At 38.8% G+C, this 24,055-nt stretch overlaps 1 protein-coding gene across 4 annotated transcripts in view; it reads right to left on the bottom strand.

Annotated features, from left to right (window-relative positions):
* Positions 1-699: 699 nt before the first annotated feature.
* The window catches only part of ADAMTSL1 (ADAMTS like 1), a 391,854-nt gene continuing 368,498 nt past the window's right edge, over positions 700-24,055 (bottom strand). For 3 of the 4 annotated variants that reach the window (XM_015594546.2, XM_006918348.3, XM_006918349.3), the window contains 3 exons: positions 5,903-6,012; positions 4,880-5,100; positions 700-3,324 (listed from right to left, as the gene is read on the bottom strand). In XM_015594546.2, coding sequence (XP_015450032.1) covers positions 3,218-3,324; positions 4,880-5,100; positions 5,903-6,012 — 438 coding nt within the window. In that variant the 3' untranslated portion in view covers positions 700-3,217. The remainder of the gene's footprint in view (positions 3,325-4,879; positions 5,101-5,902; positions 6,013-24,055) is intronic. The other variant, XM_015594545.2, reaches the window with a different exon arrangement.

Raw genomic sequence — 24,055 nt, forward strand, 5'->3', positions numbered from 1 at the left:
CTCCAGTAAAACATTCCATGGTCGTCATCTACCAACCTCCAAGCAGTAGGGAAGAATGGTGTACATGCCAAGGTGGCCCTGCATGGTTGACTCTCACACACAGGAGCTGGAGACAGCATAGTGGGTAAGGGCAAGGCTCTGGCTGAAAAGCTAGACTATTCAAGTTTTGAATCCGAGCAACTGGGTGACGTTGGGCTTCTTGGGGCCTCTATCGACCCATATGTAAATGGAAATGATTATTTACTCCATACGGTTGATGTGAGGATTAAATGTAGTAGTGATCTATAAATGTTAGCCCCTACAAATAGTGTACATTCAGAACTTTAGCACACAGGTACTTCACAGTGCACACTGTGCACGCAGGAAGCCTGATCTAGAATGAGGCTCCTCCTGCATCCAAGTCTGCATCTTCCTACATACAACCACTTTACTTCCCAAAGGTATTGTGACTCCCATCTGCCCACTACCCTGTCAAGGGTAGCATGAAGCTTGAGTATGTGCCCATCTATGAATGTAGCTGCCCTGGGTCCATTTACAGAACTGGCCCTTTTAGGCATAGGCCCCCAGCTTCCTATGCAAAGCTAAATACTGCAATTCTTCCACTTCAGCCAAACACACTTAAGTGGTTCAGAACCACCCTCACCGCATGCACAAAACAAGATGGAAGGGCTGAGCTTAACAGAGACTCAGACAACGTGATTTAAATAAATAAGCTGTATTATCTGTACAAAAAATATAAATACAGTTTTGTGTTTTAGAGGAGGCAGTGCCTCCTTCCACATTATTCAGCAGTCCTAATAATCTTGGGGTGCTGCTGAGTCACAATTCACAGAACAAACAGTAAATGAACATTCATGTCATGCAAGGAGCACGTGGCTTCCCACCCCAAACTGAAGTCCTCCAAGCTTGCTCTGAAACCCACTTCCAATGGCTCCAACCTGACACATGGCGGAGCTGAAGAACACCTACTATGTCGAATAAGTGAATATTGGCCAATGGTTTTCAACAGCTATTGAATTGGAAATGATCAGCCACATTAGTAATAGTATGGAATTTGTCTTCTTCATTCCATGCGTAACTATCATGTCACAAATGAATCACCTCTTATTGCCCCATCACCCCATGTTAGCTTTTACAATGTATTCTTACACAGTGGATGGATCCAGAGTTAAACATCAGGTTCTATTAAAAATAGGAACAATACAATAATCACCACTGAGTTTACAGGAACACAACTGCAGGAAGTTACTAAAAAGTCGCCCAAATATTTTGTTTTCTGGACAATGTACAATTATTAATATTGCACTTTTTTATACAAGAAATCCTAATAAATATTCACAAAAGATATACATAGAAAACATTCTCTTTTATTTTAAATAAACATTATGCTGATTTTTAGTAACATTTCTTAGAGCCCATTTTTGTGGTGAGGAAGAAAGAGACTCACCAAATTGTCCATAGCTTGCCTAGGGAAAACACAGCTTAACGTTGTCTTCCCCTCAACCTTTACTTCCAGGCTGGCTGGAAAATGCAGCCCTGATGTCAGTGGTGGCCCCAGAGAGAGTGGCATTTCACAAGAGTGTGTGAGGGGGTGGTTTATCTGAGGGGTAAGCGACTCTGGCCTTCCTTCCCTGCCATGACTATAAAACTGCGGCCACTCGGGGCGTGGGGGGCAGCCAAAATCACTTGTCCAAAGCCACTAGCCGAACGAGCAATTTGCCAAATAGTCCCCAAATTTCACTTGACTATGCCAAAGCTGTCTTACTCTAGATGATGGACCTTGCTGGTGTGTGTGTATGTATGTGTGTGTGCGTGTGCGCGCACGCACACGTCTTTGCCTGTTGATTTATCCGATCACCAGAACTGGTATATATTGATTCCCAGTAGTTCATTGTGTGGGGGGAATGGGTTGAAAAGCCTTGGAAGCTTTAGTTACCCTTCAGTTTTGCCACCGCACCCCATCACCCTGCCCCAGCCTGCTATATAAATAAGAGGGCAACTCTCACTGTGGTCTGGGAGGGGCCCGCACAAGCCCACTGTCCCACCGCATGCCCGGGCCAGCTCTGGAATGAAGTGGTTGCTATGATTTGATGGGTGCACTCTAGCAAATTGATTAATGAATTGTTTTTTGACAAATTGACTCTAGTCTCTGGCCCTTAAGTGCGGCAACAAAGGCCAAAAACCTGGCCTTTTCATGTTCAAAATGCCCCTGGCCCACAACAGCAGTGAATTCTGGGCTGGGGGACTCTAGATTTAAATAATGAGATGCCAGGGTAGCTTTGCTACTGGTGTATAGGCAGAAAGTTCACTGAGAAAGTGTGGGGAGCAGGGACTCTCCTCCACCCCATGGAGGGCATGTCTCTTACCAGAGCCTATATCCTCTGTGAGGGCTGCAGAGCTCTGAGCATCCCCTCCCCTGAGCCTACAGCCTCACACACCCAGGCACGGGGTTCAGAGCCTGTCTGTGAGCCTCTTGCCTGCTCACTCCTCCCCTGTCTTCCCCCATTTCCCTATTGAGGAACATGCACAGGCTTCTTTTTGCTTCTGTCCCCTTCCTTTGCTACTTTTTTATGCATCATATGCTTTAGTCCTACTTGGATTGTCTCCTCCTTTACCCCTACTTGTCCATGTTTTGAGTTCTTGTTGCTCTGTGCCCCCTGGCAGAAGAGCTGAGTTTGGGATGGGTTCTACCTCAGTACGGTGTCCTCCTCCTCCCTGCTTCCCCTTCCCAAGGCTGAGGGGCAGAGGAGGAGATGGGAGTAGCACACTCCCGCGTTAACAGGGCGCTGCCAGGGAAGACACAGTTGGTTGTCCAAAGTCTGGACCAATGCTTTACAAGCCACCTGGGCCCCTGCCCTCCCACCTGCCGGGAGCTCTGGCTCCCTGTTGTCCCCAGGGGCTGTGCCTGTCTCTTCCCAGGTCTCTTTGGGACCCAGGTTTGGGAGGGAGCTTCTGCTGTCTGGCACAGTCTGCTCTGCAACCTCCTTTAGACCTCCGTCTTTGTCCTTTCTCAACGTTCTGTCCTCCATCTAACTGAAACAGAAGACATGCTGAGGTCCTCATGTCTGGGGTGGGGTGGGGGGGCTGGGTGAGGGTTGTGAGCTGGGAGTGGGAAGGGGGAAATAAATAAATAAAACAAAGAAAGCTTAAGTTCTGTCCGAGGTGGTTGCGTGAGTCCTCTGTGTGGCCAGGGTGGATTCTTCCCTGTGCCCTGTCTTCACGCTTTGCCACAAGTTCCACAGCAGCGAGACTTGAACTGGCTGAGTTGGCAGAGTTTCAGCTGTTTCACCTTCTCGCAGTACCTGGTGGTATCTCTGCACTCCACTGGGTGGGGAAAGGGGACAGAAAGGAAACATGAAACAGAGGCTGATGGCTGTGGCCAAGTGGGTGCTTCCTGGGATCTGCTTTGGGCACTGGACCTCTGTTCTGGAGGGGCCACTGCTGTCCGGCACCTCTGGGCCAACCTTGCTCTGGTCGGGCTCAGCCACTTGCCCCGCAGGCTGCCAACAGGCCGCGGCTGCTGGCCAAATGCTGGGGCCCAGCCCAGGGCTGCTTGCTGCCTTTCTGATAGCTCCTCTCCTTCTTGAGGGTGTTTGTCTACTCCCTCTCTTTAGGAAAGCCTCACCTCTTAGGCAAGCTTGCTTTTTCCCATGGTATTTTAGCAAGCTACTCTCCTTTTCGAGCTGGTTCCCAGAAGGACTACATTCTGCTCCACTTTGAGGTAGTGTGCAAGTAAGGCCCTGGTTGATGGCCTCATTCTCTGGAGTGTTAGCCTTCCTTACCCTGTGAAACTTTGTTTTCTTGTATTCTCCACCTAAGCCTTTCTGCTTCTCCCTCCCCCCAACCAGGCCTGAGCAGAGCACCATGGCGGTGTTCTTGTTCAGTATTGGCACAGACTAGATGGTTCTTCAGTATTGGTGCTGATTTGGGTTGTAGGATCTGTGATTGACATAGTCTGAACTACTTTCATTGAACATTGGTACTGAGTGTGGGGAGCTCCTGTCACAAAGATGGGTCAGCACCACACAGGAGAACAAAGATCCTCTCTCCCCAGTGTGGAGACAGTGACAGGGGACAATCTGCCTCCAGGGAACCTGCCTCCGCAGTGGGATTCTGATGCTCAGCGAGGCCCTGTTGGGGGAAAACACTGAGACATTTAAAATTTTCTTCTTTTTTGCCTCATGCTTTGTCTTATTCCTTGTGGGGAAGCACCTCCAATTTGTTTTGGGCCCACAGGAAGAAAAAATAGATTCCCACCCAACTGGGATACAAATGCTGGTGTTGGGTTGAGGAGGATCAGACCTGCGGGAAGAGGGAGTGAATGAGTATCAGATCACAAAGGCAGGGCTTCTTGTCTAGTCCAGTTGTTTGTTGCTCATGGGGCTGTTGCGGGGAGGGAGGCAGTCAACAGGTCCTTGTTCTGTGAGAAGTAGAGCTTTGATGGATGCCGGGCCGACTGAAAAGAAAGCACTCTGCGTGCTGCTTTATTATAAATAGTGCTTTCTCTGTAGTAGCCTGGCCCTCAAGAGCCACTGTTTAATTGTCTCCTGTGGGCACCAGTGAAATGACTGCAGGTGAGCTGGAGGCTGATTTCATCTGGCACTTGGCCAATAGCACTTGGCTCTTTCAGGGCCAGGATGGAGCCCTTAGGGCACACCCAGCCATCCTTCATGGCCTGGATAGGTACACACACATCCTTGCACACATCTTTGCTTGCATGCATGCACCCATGCACCCCTCTGAACATACCTAACTCTGGCCTCAGCTCACAATCCTTGGGAAACCTGCTCTAATGCCCTATGCTCAGGCTCAGGCACTGCCCTCTGTACCTGATGCCCTGTGGGGAATTTGCAGAAGGCTCTTTGGGGTTGGAACATACTGTTTTCACATGGGGTGATGTTGCAGCGCTGCCAGTTGGCAGGCCGGGGCCCCCAGGAGCACAGGTGCTCAGGTACTGCCTTGCTGGTGCGGGCATGCACACACTCCACACGCCGAGACTGGAAGCCATAGTTGCCGCAGGTCGCTGTGCACAGGGTCCACAGGCTGACCCTCCAGTGTACGCTGCAGGCTTCTGACCAGCAGTTCTGGGTACTCACAGGCCTTCAGGAGAAGGGTGGCAGAGTTAGGTTAGAGTCTGTCTCTGGAGGGGCCAGATCAGGAGGACAGATGTGAAACAATGCTGCAAACCCAAGAATCTTGGGCAACTCAATACCTTCTAGATCTGGTTTCTGATCTATGCTCTGTTACTGAACAGCTGTAAGATCTCAGAAGGATACGTCCTCTGTCTGGGCCTTTGCTCATCTCTACAAACCTGCAGGACCAGAGAATGAGCTCTACCCATGGTGGAGGCTGGCAGAGGCAGAACCTGGAGCCAGTCTCAGGGGATGGCGCCTTAGGTGGGGGGTGGTGAGCCCTCACCCCTAGCAGAAATCTACAAGGAGGTATGACAGGAAATGGAGGCTATATAGGAATGATAGGTAGAGACCCAGGGATACAGGTACTCATCTCGGCATAATTTCTAGAGGGAGGTCAATAAGAATTAAGGGGCTGGTGGAGCCCTTGAGATGTGGTGGCTCTGGTGGCCATGCTATGGACCTCACTTCCTGCCCACCCTGGGGCTAGTGCAGGTCTCTGTGGTATTAGCCTTCCCTCAGAGGAACATCACCCCATGTGCTCTGCATCTCTAAGAGAGGAAAGCCCAGCTGTGTTCATTTGGCAAGTACCGGCAAGCGCAAGGCCTACCTACCTCTGAGCTGGCCAGTAGCCTGGGGAGAACAGAGGTGAAAGGGCAGGGCATTTGACCCCCAGGGCTGTGGGAGATTGGAGGAGAAACATTCATTCACCACCATCTCTCTGTGCTTTGACATAGACTGGGGAAAGGAGGTCCACGATTTTCTCTTACCTTGGAAGGGCACTGCACTGCTCTGATGGTAAGGTGATGCCATCCCGTGTCTGGCAGAAGACTTGTCTGTGTTGCACAGCTAGGCGAGGCCCAATGCAAGGCCCATTGCACTGGGAAGCAGAAAAAGGTGATGTAAGTCAAGTTGAGAGAGAGGCTGCAATGCTTAGGCTGCACTGGACACATGTGCAGAGTCTTGTTTGAGGCTTTTAGATCATTCATCTTGCCCCTCTGGGTCAACTAAAGGACATTCAATGGCATGTTTTCTTTGTGCCACAGTGAAATGTTTAGTTTTCTTGTGGTCTGAGTATTCTATTAGGATGCTGAACAAAATCAGACTTAGCTATAGTTAGTATAGTTAGTCTCTGCTTACATTCTCTTGATATGTGCTCATGGAGTTGGTTAACCTTTTCCCACAGTTCACAGAGTCAGACTCTATCGCATTAATACCCTTAACAACGGTGTCTGTAAAATACAAAAGCAGCAGGCCCTTAGCCTACATTTGCTATTTGAGTAAGAGGATAGATATCCCTTGGAAGTCACTTTGAAACAAAAGTCCTTAACCTGGGGAGTCTTTGGACTCCCTAGGGGTTCATGGGGGAGCTGTTAAAATTATAAGCAGAAACCTTCTGTTTATTGACATTTTTCTAGCAAGAGGCTCCATCTTTTATCAGATACACAAAGGATTGCAAAGGTTAAGAACCACTAAAGGAGAAGGATTTAAGGTAAAAGTAATCCTCTTAGGCCAGGTAACTATGCCCAAAGCCAGTTACTGCTCCTCCTGCTGTAGCCGAGTATACCAAAGTCTTGTCAATATCATGTTTGTCTGACCAAGTGATGCTAGAAAGAACTCAGAAAATAAAGAGATGATTTCTGAAGGGTCCAGTGTGATACTATTGTTCACAAAGGTACAGGAGGGTTAGGGAAAAATGCCCCTTGACACCACCAGTGGGAGTTTTTGTTTAAATGTGATAAAACATACATACATAATTTGTTAAAATTTATCATTTTAAGTATTGTTATGTGTACAATTAGTGGCATTAAGTACATTCATATTGTTGTACACCATCATCACTATCTCTAGAATGTTTTCATCATCTGTAACTAAACTCTGCACCTATTAAACAATAACTCCCTATTACCCCTTTCTACCAGTCCCTAGTAACCACTGTTCTACTTTCAGTTTCTGACTGACTACTCTAGGTACCTCATTTAAGTGGAATCATACAGTATCTGTCCCTTGGTGTCTGGCCTCTTTCACTTAAATTAGTTTTCAAAGTTCATCCAAGTTTTAACACATACAAAATTTCTTTTTTTAAGGTTGGATATTATACCACTGTAAATATAAGCATATTTTGTTTATCCATCCATCAATGGACATGTGGATTGTTTCTACTTTTTGGGTATCGTGAATAATGCTGCCATGAACATTAGTGTACACATATTTGTTCAAGTCCCTGCTTTCAATTCTTTTGAGTAGATACCCAGAAGTGGTATTGCTAGATTGTAAGGTAATTTTTTGAGAAGCCTCCATCCTGTCTTCCACTGTACCATTTTATATTCCTACCAACAGTGCACAAGGGTTCTAATTTCTCAATATCTTCACCAACACTTAATTTTGTTTTTTAAGTGGATGATAATGGATGATAAGTAGTATCTCATTGTGGTTTGGATTTGCATCTTCCTAATTACTAGTGATACTGAACATCTTTTCATTTGTGTATTGGCCATTTGTACATCTTCTTTGGAGAAATGTCTATTCAAGGCTTTGTTGTTGGCTTGTAGTTGTCTATATATTCAAGATATTAATGCTTTATCAGATTTATGATTTACAAATATAGTTGGTCCTGGAACAACACAAGTTTGAACTGTGCAGGGTCCATTTATGCACCAATATTTTTTTCAGTAAATACCTGTAGTGTTTCTGATATGCAGTTGAGAGTCTATGGATATGGAGGACCAAATATATGCATTGATCTATGCTATTTTTATGGGAGAATTGAGCATCTGTGGATTTTGGTAACCAATCCCCTGTGGATACATGATTTCTTTTGATCCTAGTTTGTTGAGTGTTTTTATCATTAAGGGGTGTTGAATTTTCTCAAATGATATTTCTATATTGCTTGAGATGACCATGTTCCGCACCCCCCCATTCTGATAATGTGGTATATTACAGCGATTGATTTTCATATGTCGAACCAACCTTACATTCTGGGATAACTTAAGGGATAACTTAAGTTTTTGCAGAGTCAAAAGTTATACACAGATTTTCAATTGCATGGGGGTTAGGTACCCTTATCTCTGGTGTTATTCAAGGGCCAACTGTATTTTTTCCCAATTTGTGTGTTGCCTTTTTTACTTTGTTGATAGTGTCTTTTGATGGAGAAAAGCTTTCATTTTGATGATGTCAGTTATCTAATTTTTCTTTTGTTACCTGTGCTTTTAGTGTCACAGTCAAGAAATCATGTCCAAATCCATTATGGAGCTTCCTCACTATGTTTTCTGCTAAGAGTTATTTACTTTTAACTCTTATGTTTAAGTCTTTGATCTATTTGGAATTAATTTTTATAGATGGTGTAAGGTAAGGATCCAACTTCATCCTCTTGTATGTATATGCAAGAGTTTATTTCTGGGCTCTCTGTTCTATTCTATTCCATTGGTCTGTATGTTTTCCTGTATGCCAGTACTACACTGTTTCAGTTACTGTAGCTTTGTAGTACGTTTGGAAATCAAGAAGTGTGAGACCTTGAACTTTATTCTGCTTTTCCAAGATTGTTTTGATCATTTGAAATTCCTTAAGATTCCATTTGAATTATAGGATGGATTTTCTGTTCCTGCAAAAAAAGTTGGTATTTTGTTAAAAATTGAATTTGTAGATCAATTTTGAGCAGTATTGATATCTTAAGTTTTCCAGTCCATGAACACCTTTATTTGTCTAATTTATTTTATCAATGTTTTGTAGTTTTCAATGTACAAGTCTTTTAGCTCCTTGGTTAAGTTTATTCCTAAGTATTATTTTTGGTGCTATTATAAACTGAATTGTTTAAAATTTCAGATTGTTCATAATTTGTATATAGAAATGCAACTAATTTTTATGTATTGATTTTGTACCCTGCACTTTTATTGAATTTATGTATTATCTCTAAGATATTTTTGTTGTTGTTACTAGGATTTTTGGGCTTTTATATATGAGATCATACCATCTATGAACAGAGACAATTTTATTTCTTCCTGTCTAACTTGAATGGCTTCACTTTTCTTTTTCTTGCCTAATGCTCTGAACTTCCAATACTATACTGAATGAAAGTAGAGGACATTGCATTCTTTTCTTGTTCTTCATCCTGGGGAAAAGTTTTCCATTTTTCACCATTGAGTATGTTGTTAGCTGTGGGTTTTTATATATGGTCTTTATTATTTTGAGGTGATTTTTTTTGATCCTAGTTTGTTAAGTGTTTTTATCATTAAGGGGTGTTGAATTTTCTCAAATGATATTTCTATATTGCTTGAGATGACCATGTTCCGCACCCCCCCATTCTGATAATGTGGTATATTACAGCGATTGATTTTCATATGTCGAACCAACCTTACATTCTGAAAATAAATCTTACATGTTCATGGTGTATAATCCTTTTGAATATGCCATTAAATTTGGTTTGCTAGTATTTGTTGAGAATTTTGGCATCAATATTTAGAAGGAAATATTGGTCTTTAGTGTTCTTGTAATTTCCTTTTCTGGCATTGGTATCAGGGTAATGCTGGCTTCATAGAATGAGTTAGGGAGTATTAGGGTTCCCTCCCCTTCAACTTTTAAGAATTGGAGAAAGACCGGCGTAAAATCTTTAAATATCAGGTAGAATTCATCAGTGAAGCCATTTGATCCAAGGCTTTTCTTTGTTGAGAGTTCTCTTTGATTACTAATTCAATCTCCTTACTAGTTTTAGGTATATTTTTATTTTTTCATGATTTGGTCTTGGTGGGTTGTGTGATTCTAAGAATTTGTTTATTACATCTAGGTTATCCAATTTGTTGGTATATATTTGTTCATAGTATTCTCATATAATCTTTTTATTCTATAAAATCAGTAATGTTACCATTTTCATTTCAGATTTTAATAGTCTTTTTTTTCTTAATCAGTGTAGCTAAAAGTTAGTCTGTCCAACTTTTGGTTTTGTTCATTTTTCTCTACTAATTCTCTTTTTTTTAAAAAAAATTTTACTTTATTCTGTATTTCCTTCTGCTAGCTTTGGGTTTAGTTTGCTCTTTTTTTTTTTTTAATTTCCTTAAGGTATAAAGTTAGATTCTTGAGTTGAGATTTTCCTTTTTTTTTGTATTTGAATCAAAATAATATATATGTTTTTTTTCTTTCTTAAAATTTTGTGATTAGTTTCAAGTATACAGTTCATTGGTTAGACATTTATATAGTTTATGAAACAACCCCCCTGATTACTCTTTCCTTTGGCTCTACAGCTAGCCATTACATTAATGCTGACTGCATTCCCTATGCCATGCTCCCCATCTCCGTGACCTTCAATCAACTTCTAATTTGTATTACTATAACCCTTCACCCTTTTTCCCAGTCCCCCAACCCTCCTCCCTTCTGGCTGTCACCAGATTGTCCTTTAGATTTGTGAGTCTGTTTTCGCTTAGTTATTTTTGTTGTTCTTTAGATTCCACATTTAAGTGTAATCAAATGGTATTTATCTTTCTCCGACTGACTTATTTCACTCAGCATATTAACCTCCATGCATGTCGTTGCGAATGGTAGGATTTTTTTTTAATGCCTGAGTAATATTCCATTGTATATATGAACCATAACATACTTATGAATTTTCTGTTTTCCTTCTGCTACTAACTTCTAGTTTCACCCATTGTAGTGAAAAGATACATTGTATAATTTCATTCTTTTAAAATGTACTGACTTGTTTCATGGTCTAACATGTAGTTTATCCTGGAGAATGTTTAATGTACACTTGAGAAAAATGTGTATTCTGCTGTTGTTAGGTGGAGTGTTCTGAATCTGTGTTTTTATAGTGTTGTTAAATTCTTCTATTTTTAAATCGATCTTTTGATTCTATGCATTAACAAAAATAGGGTATTTACATGTCTAACTATTGTAGAACTGTCTAGTTCTCGTGTTAGTTCCATCAGTGTTTGAATAATGTCTTTTAGAGCTTTAATTTTTTATGGATACGCCCATCCCTCAATTTATGCAGATTATCCATTCCATATCTTTTTTATTTTTTTACGCAGAAGAAAACTGTATAAAGAGCACACCAGTACGAAAAAAATACTAAATAGGCCAATATAAGTCATAAAAATATTTATTTCACACATTTTCACAAAAAAATGCTAATGAAAATTCAGAAAAACCAAATAAATTTTATTCTCTGTTGGTGGCTATACTATAATCTAAAGCAATCAACCTTCTCTTTTTACTTGGCAGAAAGTCTCTATCTTTATTGCTTGAAATATTTGAAAGTATATAAAACCAATCCCAAAAAGCATCAGTAGTCACCCATGCTTTATTTGCCATCCAATGGATGGGAAGATCATTAATAATTGTGTATTAGTAAATATTAGTTCTTTGTTCATTGCCGAGTTAAGCTATTGATTTTTAGAAAGAATAATTGCCAATAATGGAAATGAAAAAGAACCGTGTAAAATGAGACTGCGTAATGGAAGCTGTGTATAAAAAGTCCGTGTAAATCGGGGTAATAATTAATGTGTATAAAAAACTCATAAAAATACTACATAAATCAAGGGATGGGTGTATATGTTAATAATTGTTATATTTTCTTGGTACATTGAACCTTTTACCAATATATAATTTCCTTCTCTGTCTCTTGTAACAATAATAATTTAAAATTTGGTATTTATCCAGCTTTCTTTTGGCTACTCTTTTTGCATGGAATATCTTTTTTTTCCCCATCCTTTCACTTTCAATCTTTTTGAGTCTTTAGATCTAAAGTGAATCTCATAGAAAACTTAGAATCAGATTTTTTCAAACCTATTATGCCAATCTACCCCTTTTGATTGGGAATTTTTTTTTTCTGTTTACATTGAATTATCGATAAGGAAGGACTTCTGCCACTTTGTTTTATGTATGTCATATGGCTTTCCTCCTCTATTCCCTCCATTACTGTCTTCTTTTGTATATATAGTTGATTTTCTGTAGTGACATGTTTTGATTCCTTTCCATTTTTTTCTGAATATAGTTTATGGCTATTTAATTTGTAGTTACCATTGGGATTACATATAACATACTATAATTATAAGAATCTAATTTGAATTGATTCCTACTTAATTTCAATCACATACAAAAACTTTACTCCTATTCAGCTGTGTACCCTCCAAACACTTTGTTAATAATGTAAAAATTACATCTTTATACATTATATATACACTAACAGATTTATAATTTTTAAGGCATTTGTCATTTAAATCTTTTAGAAAATTCAAGTGGAGTTACAAACCAGAATTACAAAACTGATTTTTTTTTTTTGCCCATGTATTTACATATACTGGAGATCTTTATAGCTTCATATTGCTTTCATGTTTCTGGTAGTCAGGTATAAAGGTAATGAGCTTCCTCACTTTTTATCTGGGAATATTTTAATTTCTCCTTCATTTTTTTGAAGGAAAGCTTTGCTAGATATAGAATTTTAAGTTAATAATTTTCTTTTTTCAGCACTTTAAAGATATAATTCCACTGCCTTTTGGCCTGCAACAAGCTGCTAATCTTAATGAGGATCCCTTGTACCAGACAAGTCTTTTCGGTCTAGCTCATTTGAAGATTTTCTTTATGATGATTTGATTATGTGTCTTGGTGAGGTTCTCGCTGATGTTATTCTACTTGGAGTTTGCTGAACATTTTGGATTTATGGATTCATGTCTTTCATCAAATTCAGGAAGTTTTTGGCCATTATTTTTTCATGTAATCTTTCTGCCCCTTTCTATTTTTCTGGGACTCCCACAATGTATATGTTGGTCCCATTTTCTTCATTTGGCTTCTTTGACTTGATAATTGTTTCTTCTGTCTGCTTAAACCTGCTGTTGAACTCCTCTAGTGAAATTTTCAACACAGATATTATATTTTTCAGCTCCAAAATTTCTATTTCGTTGTTGGTATTATCACTTTTTACAGTTATAGCTGACAAACAATATTATGTTAGTTTTAGGTGTACAATATAGTGATTCAACATTTACATTCCTTATGATGTGATCACCACAGTAAGTCTAGTTACCGTCTATAAACATACAAGTTTATTAAGATAATATTGAATATTTTCACTATGCGTTGCATTACATTTCCATGATTTATTTTTTTAAATAACTGGAGGTTTGTACCTCTTACTCCCTTCATCTTTTTCACACCCCCACCCCTCCCCTCTGGCAACCATCAGTTCTAGGGGTACTTTTTTTTTTTTTTAGATTCCACATACAGGTAAAATCATACAGTAATTGTCTTTCTCTGTTTGATAATACCTTCTACGTTCATATATGTTATTACGAATAGCAACATTTCATTTTTCTATGGCTGAACAATATTCTATTGTGTGTGTATATATACATATCTCATATCTTCTGTATCCATTCATTTATCGATGAGCACCTAGGTTTCTTCCATATCTCGGCTATGGTAGATACTGCAATGAACATAGGGTTGCATATATCTTTTTGAGGTAATGTGTGTATGTTTTTGAATAAATACCTAGAAGTGGAATTGCTGGGTCATACGGTCATTCGATTTTTGGAGGAACCTATTCTTCATAGTGGCTGCACCAATTTACAATCCCATTGACTCGAAATAAGAGGGTTTTCTTTTATACACATCCTCGCCAAGACGTGCTATTTTTTGACTTTTTGGTAATAGTTATTCTTATAGGCGTGAAGGGATATCTCGTGGTTTTGATTTGCATTTCCCTGATGATTAGTGATAGTGAACATTTTTTCAGTCTGTTAGCCATCTTTCTTTTTTTTTGATGTTGAGTTGTATGAATTTCTTATATTTTGTATATTAACCTCTAATTGGATATATTATTTATGAATATCTTCTCCCATTCAGTAGGTTGTGTTTTCATTTTGATGGTTTCCTTCACCATGCAAAAACTTTTTAGTTTGATGTAGTCCCATTTGTTTATTTTGTTGCTCCTGTATGAGATGATAGATCCAGAAAAACATTGTTAAGACTGATGTCAAAGAGTTTACTGCCTCTGTTTTGGGAGTTCTATGGTTTCAGGCCTTATACTTAAGACTTTGTATCTTTCCAGTTTTTCCAACACCATTTATTGATGAGACTGTCTTTTCTCTATTATATATTCTTGCCTCTTTTGTCATAGATTGACCATATAAACATGGGTTAATTACTGGGCATTCTGTTGTGTTCCATTGATTTATGTGTCTGTTTTTATGCCAGTACTATACTGTTTTACTATAGCTTTGTAGTATAGTTTGAAATTGAGGGGTGTGATACTACTAGTTTTGTTGTTGTTCTTCAAAATTGCTTTGGCTATTTGGGATCTTTGGTGGTTACATATAAATCTTAGGATTATTCTGGGTGTGTGAAAAATACCATTGGGAAATTCTCATTTTATTCATATATAATTTTTCTGATTTCCTTTAGCTCCCTGAGCATATTTAAGACAGTTGTTTTAAAGTCTTTGTCTAAGACATCTGATGCCCTGTTTCTTCAGGTATGATTTCTGCCACATTGCTTTCTTCTTTGAATGGGCCATGTTTCCTATTTCTTTGTATGGCTTATGATTTATTTTGGAATTGGGCATTTTAGAAAACAGTCCTCTTTCCCAGTCTTTGTATACTGTCTCTGTACTCCTTCACTGATTAGCTGGGTGTTCTCTGAACTTAGAAATCAGCCTTAGAGGAAAGATTTAAAGTCTTCTCAGTTCTTTTCTGCGCCTATACCTTGCCTAGCCCTTAGTTTCCCAAGGTCTTGCCCCACACTCTTCTATGATCTATTGTATGTCTCCATCTGTAGTTCCTTGCTCCAGGTGTCTGCAGTCCCTCTGAAGTTTTCACAAGCAGTGGCTGCCACTTGAGATAGAGACCAGTTTTTCAGAGCTCCTATAAGGTTAGTTCGGCCAGTTTCTGCTCGTTTTTTGATGTTTCCATGGGGGAATGAGGACTTTGAGCTTCCTGGTCTGCCATTTTGCTAATGTCGCTCGACCACAACTGAGTATTCTTAAAAGAGTGATGTGACTTCAGCCAATTACCTGAAATTACACTGCAATTTTCCTTCACAAAATCACCAGTGAATGTCCATCTGTCGGGTTCCACTGAGTGCTTCCCTATGCTTCATCTATTTTATTCTTTCTGGAAACAACTCCTTTGTTGCTCTCTGAATACACTTTCTAAAATTTTCCCTACCCATTGGATTATCTTCCCCCGTCTTCTTCCTATAGCTTAGTGTCCCCTCAGGCTCTTTCCTGTGCCTTTTCTTCTCATGTTTTCCCTTGGATTTTGACTCCCAGCCATCACCTATCTACTGATGGCTTTCAATCTGATAGTGTTTAGCATGGCTCTCTTTTAGTTCCAGAGCTCTCCATCCAACTGCTCACTGAACATGTCTACTTGAATATTCACAAACATCTCATGCTAAACATTTCCAAAACAATTTCTGTATTCCTCCACAGTTGTTCAGTCCATAAACCCAAGAGTCATCTTAGCTTTCTCCTTGTCTCTCATCTAAGGGATCACTAAAGCCCTGTGAATCACTTTCATAGCGACTCTTCTCTACTGCCTTCATTTCGATCAGCAAGTTTCTTACCTAGATTAGGTTTCTCTTGATCCAGTCTTGTCACTTCTAAATTATTATGTTGCTCATAGAATAAAGTGTAGTGCTGATCTTGACATTTCTACTTACTTAAAAATATTTCTAGGTATCCCACCCCTACAGCAGAGTGGCATTCATAATAAAATCCAAACTCTTTGTATAGAATACAAGACTCTTCACGATCTGACACCTGTTTTCCAACCACATTACTATTTCTACCTCTCACTGAATTCTCTTGCAAATGTCCTAGGGCTGCTTTTACCTTAATTCCTGCTTCCCAGCCAACACAAGTGCCTCACAAATGCATGTTGAATTATTATATGAAGCTAGGTTGTTAGAGTTGAGAATAGGGTCTTAGTTCTACTTAGACTAAAATCAGCATGGTTTTTGAAGAGTTAGGCAGTTGAAGGAACAGATCTTTGATACTATGCCCAAAGGATTTTCTTGTTAGAAACTATTATTATCTTCATTCTTAGAGGAGTAGAATGTAGAGGAGTGGGAGGCATCTATAATTTGAAGCACATTTCAACACTACCGCCAATAAAAACAGGACCATGAGATTAAGCAGTTCTCTAATGCCTTGCTAATATTTAAAATATGATCCTTAGACTAGTAGCATTGGCATCACCTGAGAGTGCCTGGAAATTCAGGATGGGTCAATATAACTGACCTGAAAAATACACCAGAAGGGTTCAACAACAGACTAGATGAAGAAAGGATCAGCAAACCTCAAAGACATGGCAGTGGAACTCACCCAGAGAGCAGAAGAATGAAAAAAACACAGCTGAAAGAATTTATGAAACAACATCATGTGGACCAACAACTGCATTAGAGGAGGTCCCAGGAGTAGGAGAGAGAAAGAAAGAGGTTGAAAACTTCCTTGACCAGAAGGAAACATATCTAGATCTAGGAAGCAACAAGAGAAAAACAACTTGTTATATACAAGGGAAACTACATAAAAAGATCAGATTTTTCAGCACAAACTTTGCAGGCTAGAAAGGAGTGGCACAATATATATTCAAAATGCTAAAAGAAGAAACTTCCAACCAAGAATGCCTGACAAAGTTATTATTCAGGATGGAAGGAAAGAGTTTTCCATACAAGCTAAAGGAGTTGTTCATCACTAAACCAAACCTTACAAGAAATATTAAAGTGACTTTTTTAAGGTGAAAAGAAAGAGTGCTAATTAGCAATAAGAAAACATGAAAACATGAAAGTATAAATATCACTGGTAAATATATAGAAAAAGTAGTGGATTAATCAGTCATTAAGCTAGTATGAAGGTTAAAAGACAAAGGTAGTAAAAATAACTATATAATAATTAAGGAATAGCTAGGCTAAAAAGATGTAAAAATTGTGTGTGGAGGGGAAGAAAAAATGTTGACTGCATTCTAAAGCTCTACTTGTATAAATGTGTTATTATATGTAATCCTCATGGTAACCGCAAATCAAACACCTATAATAGATACAGAAAATATAAAGGAATCTAAGCACGCCAATAAAATTATTGAACCACAGAGAGCGCAAGAAGAAACAGTGGCTAAAAATACGAGACTCATCGATATGGTGCTATAGAGACTTCAGATATAAAGACACAGACAGACTGAAAATGAAAGGATGGAAAAAGGTATTTCATGCAAATGGAACCAAAAGAAAGCAGGTGGCAGCTATACTTATTAGTCTTTGTTTTAGTCGACTTTGTCTGACAAAGAAAAGCCTTACATAATGATAAAGGGGTCAATCCGACAAGAGGATATAACATTTGTAAATATTTATGCACCTAACATGGGAGTACCTAAATATATAAAACAAATATTAACAGACCCAAAGGGAGAAAAGAACAGCATATCGATAATAGAGGAGATTAATTACTTCAATGGATAGATCAGACACAAAATCACTAAAGATCTTCTGGCCTTAAATAACACATTAGATCAGATGGACTTACCCAAATATATACAGAAAGGCCATCCAAAGCAACAGCATACACATTCTTCAGGATAGATCACAGGTGAGGCCAAGTCTTAATAAATTTAAGAAGACTGAAATCATATCAAGCATCTTTTCCAACCACAATGGTATGGAACTAGAAATCAATTAGAAGAAAACTGGAAAATTCACAAATATATGGAGATTAAATGACACATTAGAGATCAGTCAATGAATGGGTCAAAATCGAAATTTAAAAAAAACCTTGAAACAAATGACAATGAAAATATGGAATGTAGCAAAAGCAATTCTAAAAGGAAAATTCATAGCAATAAATGCCTACATTAAGAAACAAGAAAAAAATACAAATAAAGCCTAAAGTTAGAGTAGAAGGAAGAAAATATCAAAGAGCAGAGCAAAAATATATGAAATAGAGACTAAAAAGGAAATAGAAAGGAACAATAAAACCAAGAGCTGGTTCTTTGAAAAAACAAAATGGACAAACCTTTAGCTAGACTCACAAAGAAAAAGAGAGAAAGCACTCAAAATCAGAAATGAAAGAGATGTTACAATTGATACCAAATACAAAAGATCATAAGAGACTACAGTGAATAATTATATGCCAACAAACTAGACCACCTAGAAGAAACATAAATTCCTACCAAGATTGAATCATGGGTAGAAAATCTGAACAGATTGATTACTAGTAGATTGAGTCTAATTTAAAATCTTTCAACAAACAAAAGTACAGGGCCAGAAGGTTTCACAGGTGAATTCTACCAAATATTTTAAAAGAATATCAATTTTTGTCAAATGCTTCCAAACACATTTGAGTCCAGCATTACCCTGATACCAAAACCAGACAAGGACAACATAAGAAAATTATAGGCCAATATCCCTAATGAACACAGATGTAAACATCCTCAACAAAATATTAGGAAACTGAATTCAACACTGCATTAAAAGGACCATACATCGTGACCAAATGGGAATTATTCCAGAGATGCAAGGATGTTTTTAAATATCCCCATATCTATCAATGTGCCACATCATTAACCAAATGAAGGATGAAAATCATATGATCATCTGAATCGATGCAGAAAAAGTATTTGACAAAATTCAACATCCCATTCATGATAAAAAAATTCTCAACATAGTAAAGGCCATATATGACAAGCCCACAGCTAACATCGTATTCAACAGCGAAGAGCTGAAAGCTTTTCCTCTGACATCAGAAACTAGACAAAGATGTCCACTCTTACCACTTTTATCATCATAGTATTAGAACTCCTAGCCAAATCAACTAGTCAGGAAAAAGAAATAAAAGGCATTCAAATTGGAAAGAAGTAAAACTGTCACTATTTGTATATGATATTATATATAGAAAACCCTAAAGGCTCCACCAAAAAACAGCATAAACAAACTAAGTTGCAGGATACAAAATCAATATACAGAAATCTGTTGCATTTCTATACACTAATAACAAACCATCAGCAAGAAAATTTAAGAAAATAATTCTATTTACAACTGTATGAAAAACAATAAAATATCTGGGAATAAATTTAATGAAGGTGGTAAAAGACCTTACACTGAAAACTATAGAATGTTAATAAAAGAAATTGAGGAAAACACACATAAATGGAAAGATATTCCATGCTCATGGATTTGAAAAATATTATTAAAATAAAATGTCCACATTATTCAAAGCAATCTTTAGATTCAGTGCAATTCCTATCAAAACTACAATGGTATTTTTCAAAGAAATAGAACAATCCTAAAATTTATATGGAACTAAAAAAGACCCCAAATAACTAAAGAAGCCTTGAGAAAGAACAAAAAAGCTGGAAGCATCACACTCTGATTTCAACTGTATAACAAAGCTGTAGTAATCAACACAGTATGGTATTGGCATAAAAACATACACATAGATCAATGGAACAGAAGAGAGAGCCCAGAAATAAACCCACACATACATGGTCATTTACAACAAAGGAGCCAAGGACATACAATGGAGAAATTACAAGTTGCTTTAATAAATGATTTTAGGAAAACTGGACAGCCACACGCAAAAGACTGGAACTGGACCATTACCTTACACCATAAGACAAAATTTAATTCAAAATGGATAAAAGACTTGATAAGACCTGAAACCAAAAAACTCCTAGAAGAAAACATAGGTGGGTAATATCCTTAACATTGATCTTGGTAATGATTTTTTTGATTGACACCAAATGCAAAGGCAAGAGGAAAATAAACAAGTGCGACTACATAAACTAAAAAGCTTTTGCATAGCAAAGGAAGCCATCAAAACCAATCGAATGGGAGAAAATAATTGCAAATCATGTATCTGATAAGGGGTTAATATCCAAAAAATATAAAGAACTCATACAACTTAATAGCAAAAACTCAAACAATTCAATTTAAAAGGGGCAGAGGATCTGAATAGAATTTTTTCCAAAGAAGACTTATATGGCTAATAGGTACACGAAACAGTGCTCAACATCACTAATCATCAGGAAATGCAAATGAAATCTACAATGAGATATTGTCCATACTGTTAGGTAGCTATTAGCAAAAAGGATATGGAGAAAAGGAAACTTGTTGGTGGAAATGAAAATTGGTGCAGTCACTATAGGGAACAATATGGAGGTTCTTCAAAATATTAATATAGTACTACTAAATGATCCAGCAATTTCACTTCTGGGTATTTATTCAAAAAAACTGAAAACATTAACTCAAAAAGATCTTTGCACCCTCACGTTCATTGCAGCATTATTTACAATAGCCAAGATATGGAAACAAGCTAAGTGTCCTTCAATGAATTAATGGATAAAGAAAATGTGATAGACACACATACAGGAATATTACTCAGCCATAAAAAAGAATGACATCTTGCCATTTGCAACATCTTGTATGGACCTTGAGGGAATTATGCTAAGTGAAACAAGCCAGACAGAGACAACTACTGTATGATCTCCATTATATGTAGAATCTAAAACAACAACAACAAAAAAAACCAACCCCAAAAAAACAAAATAGATAACAGAGTACAGAGGTGAGGGTTTGGGGGTGAGCAAAATCAGTGACGGGAGTCAACAATTACAAACTTCCAGTTGTAAAATAAATCCATCATAGAAATGTAATGTATGGCATGGTAACTATAGTTAATAATACCGTATTGGATATTTGAAAGCTGCTGATATCTTAAAAGTTCTCATCAGAAGATAAGTTTTTTGTAACTATGTATGGTGACAGATGTTAACTAGACTTACTATGATTATTCCACAATGTATACAAATATTGAAACATTATGTTGTACATCTTAAACTAATGTTACATGTCGATTATACCTCAGTAAAATAGTCAGTATCCAAAGCTCTACTCCAGACCTGCCATATCAGAATTAGCATTGTTAACGAGATCCACAGGTGATTCACATTAAAGCTTGAGACATACTTGCCTAGATGGTTTTAAAAGAAATAGGATGGGAGTGTTTGAGAGGAAGGAAAAGAGAAAGACCTATTTTTCTCTTTTAGAAAAAAAAATTACTAAGAATGATCAATGTGCACTGTATGTCCCCTTGAGTGACCTCAATGATACAGTGCAGAAACATCTCTCCTGTGTAGCCAGACCTGTTCCCAATTGTAATTTCACAAACTGCCAATAAGTTGAGGGCCTAAAAGCAGAGCTGCCTTGGGTTAAATGAGAGCTATCAGAAGTGGGCTTTTCCAGGTAAGAGAAAGATGGTATCGCCCAGGTGTGTGGGCCAGGGGGAATTCATGCCTTTTTGATTATGAAGCAAATACATTAGGTCGCTGGAAATAAGTGGGGGTTGGTAGAGGTGCTAAAAAGAAGCCTCTGGCCAAATATGTTGATTGGCCAATGTTGAGCATTATCCCATGACATAAATGGCTTATGCGTTACAAGTGAATTCTGTGGCCACATTTCCCCCAAATAACATTTGATCTTCATTAGAGGTAGCCACAGTGCATTAACTAGATAGGAAGTTCCAAGTGATTGTTTTCCAAAGAACACACTTTTGGTCGGGGATGGAGGGACATGAATGAAGCAACGTGTAGATAGTCAGTTCCAACAAGTTTTGAGATGCTAACTGCCCAAAAATATTCAGTCGCATTAGTTTGTACAGTTACACACAAAAAATTAAGAGCCTTGTGGCTATTTTGGAGTGTCCCAGTTGGCCAAGCTTAATGGTATGGTTCGGACACCAACCAATCAGAAACTGACCAATCAGAATGGTCATTCTCCCAAGTAGCCCAGCAACCACATTGGTTGTTCCCACACAGTTGGTGGGTACTAGCTGAATATTAGTCCTAGCAGGCGGCACTTAAATGCTCAATAGGTCTCCATTAGGTTTGTAACACAGCACATGTATTCTAAAACATTCTAGTGGGTCCAAGATGGTGGCGTAGGTGGATGCTGAGTTCGCCCCCTCCCATTGAATATTTATCTATATTTAGAGAAATTCCTCCTAAGAGATAACTGTGACCCAATTGAACAGTTTTTGCAAACAAGCGAGAGAGACCACATAGAGAAGGCTGGGGAACTGAGAGAATTCTCTGGAAGCTGAGGGAACAACTGAGAACCAGGGGATCTGGTGACTGCCATTGTTGACGTTTCCCCTGCATGTAGATAATGGGTGAGAGCTCCATCTGGGTTCTCTGGCCGACCTGAAACATGCTGTAGCTTCTCCCTCCTGGAATTAGATCCAGTGGAAACAGGAGGGCGCCACAACATTCATTCAAGAGGCCCCTCCACCTTGAGACTGATCTAGAAGGTATGGTAAGGTGATGCTTCATGTGGAACTAGAAGAACACTGTGGTACCTGCCAGCAGGGCTACCCTGTCCAGAGAAAGTGCAGAGATAGTGGGGTGCTACTGTATGCTCACATGGGGCTGTCCATCCTGGAGATAGTGGGACACTGCTGCATGTATACATGGGACTGCTCCACTTGAATAAAGTGCAGAGATAGCAAAACTTTGCAGTACACATGGGCGATGCTGTGCCCATATGCAGGGCTGCCCTTCCCAGCGACAGTGCAGAACTAGCAAAGTATGACTTTGTGTGCACACAAGGCTGTCCCACCCGAAGGAAGGGCAGAGCTAGTAGGGCATTGTGAGGCAAGCACAAAGATCAGCCCTATACAGACCCTGCTCTGACAACAAGGCAATAGGGCACACCAAGCGTGCATTGAGCAGCCTCACCAACGCCAGACAGCTCTACCTGGATTAGAAGGGCAAGGAAGCATGCACACACCAGGCTGTGCTGCCAGGAACCCACTCTTTCAGAACAGGTGTCACACCAGGCACTGCATGTGACTGCCCCTACTACAACTGGCCTGTCAAAACTATTCAACAGTCTACGCAGAGACCTCTTTTTCAACTCAGGAACAAATACAGAAAGTCAAACAAAATGGAGAGACAGAAGAATATGCCTCAAATGAAGAAACAAGAAAAAACTCCAGAGAAAAACCCTATTATAACAGGGATAAGTAATATGCCTGATAAAGAATTCAAATAAATGGTCATGAGGATGCTCAACAAACTTTAGAGTAGAATCGGAGAACTCAGAGAGCACTTCAACAAAGAGATCGAAAATGTAATAAGTCAGAGATGAAGAATGCCATAACTGAAATTAAGTATACATTAGAAGGAATTGACAACAGATTAGTTAATATAAAAGAATGGATTGATGACTTGGAAGACAGAAGGGTGGAAATCACCCAATCTGAGCAAAATGAAAAATAATTTAAAAAAATGAGGATCGTATAAGAGATATCTGGGATAACATCAAACATTCTAACATTTGCATTATAGGGATTCCAGAACAAGAAAAAGAGAGAGAAAGGGGCGGAAAAAATATTTGAAGAAATAATGGCTGAAAACTTTACTAATTTGGGGACATCCAGGTCCAGGAAGTACAGAGAGTTCCAAACAAGATGAACCCAAGAAACCCACACCAAGACATAGTCTAATTAAAATGGCAAAAGTTAAGGATAAAGAGACCATCTTAAAGGCAGCAAGAATGAATGAATAAGTCACATACAAGGGAAGCCCCGTAAGGCTATCGGCTGATTTCTCAGGCCAGAAGGGAGTAGCGGGAAATATTTAAAGTGCTGAAAGAAAGGAATCTACAACCTAGAATTGTATATCTGACAAGGCCATCATTCAGAACTGAAGGAGAGAGAGTTTTCCAGACAAACAGAAACTAAAGGAGTTCACATCAACTAAATCAGCCTTCCAAGAAATGTCAAAGGGTCGTCTTTTTTCAAAAAAGAAAAGACCATAACCAGAAATAAGAAAATACATGAAAGAAAAGAATCTACTGCTAAAGACAAATGTAAAATAATCACAGTGAATCAAGCACTTAAAAAGCTAATATGAATGTTAAAAAACAATAGCAAAATTAACTATAAATAC

This window comes from Pteropus alecto, unplaced genomic scaffold, assembly GCF_000325575.1.
Source record: "Pteropus alecto unplaced genomic scaffold, ASM32557v1 scaffold95, whole genome shotgun sequence".
Taxonomy (NCBI): domain Eukaryota; kingdom Metazoa; phylum Chordata; class Mammalia; order Chiroptera; family Pteropodidae; genus Pteropus; species Pteropus alecto.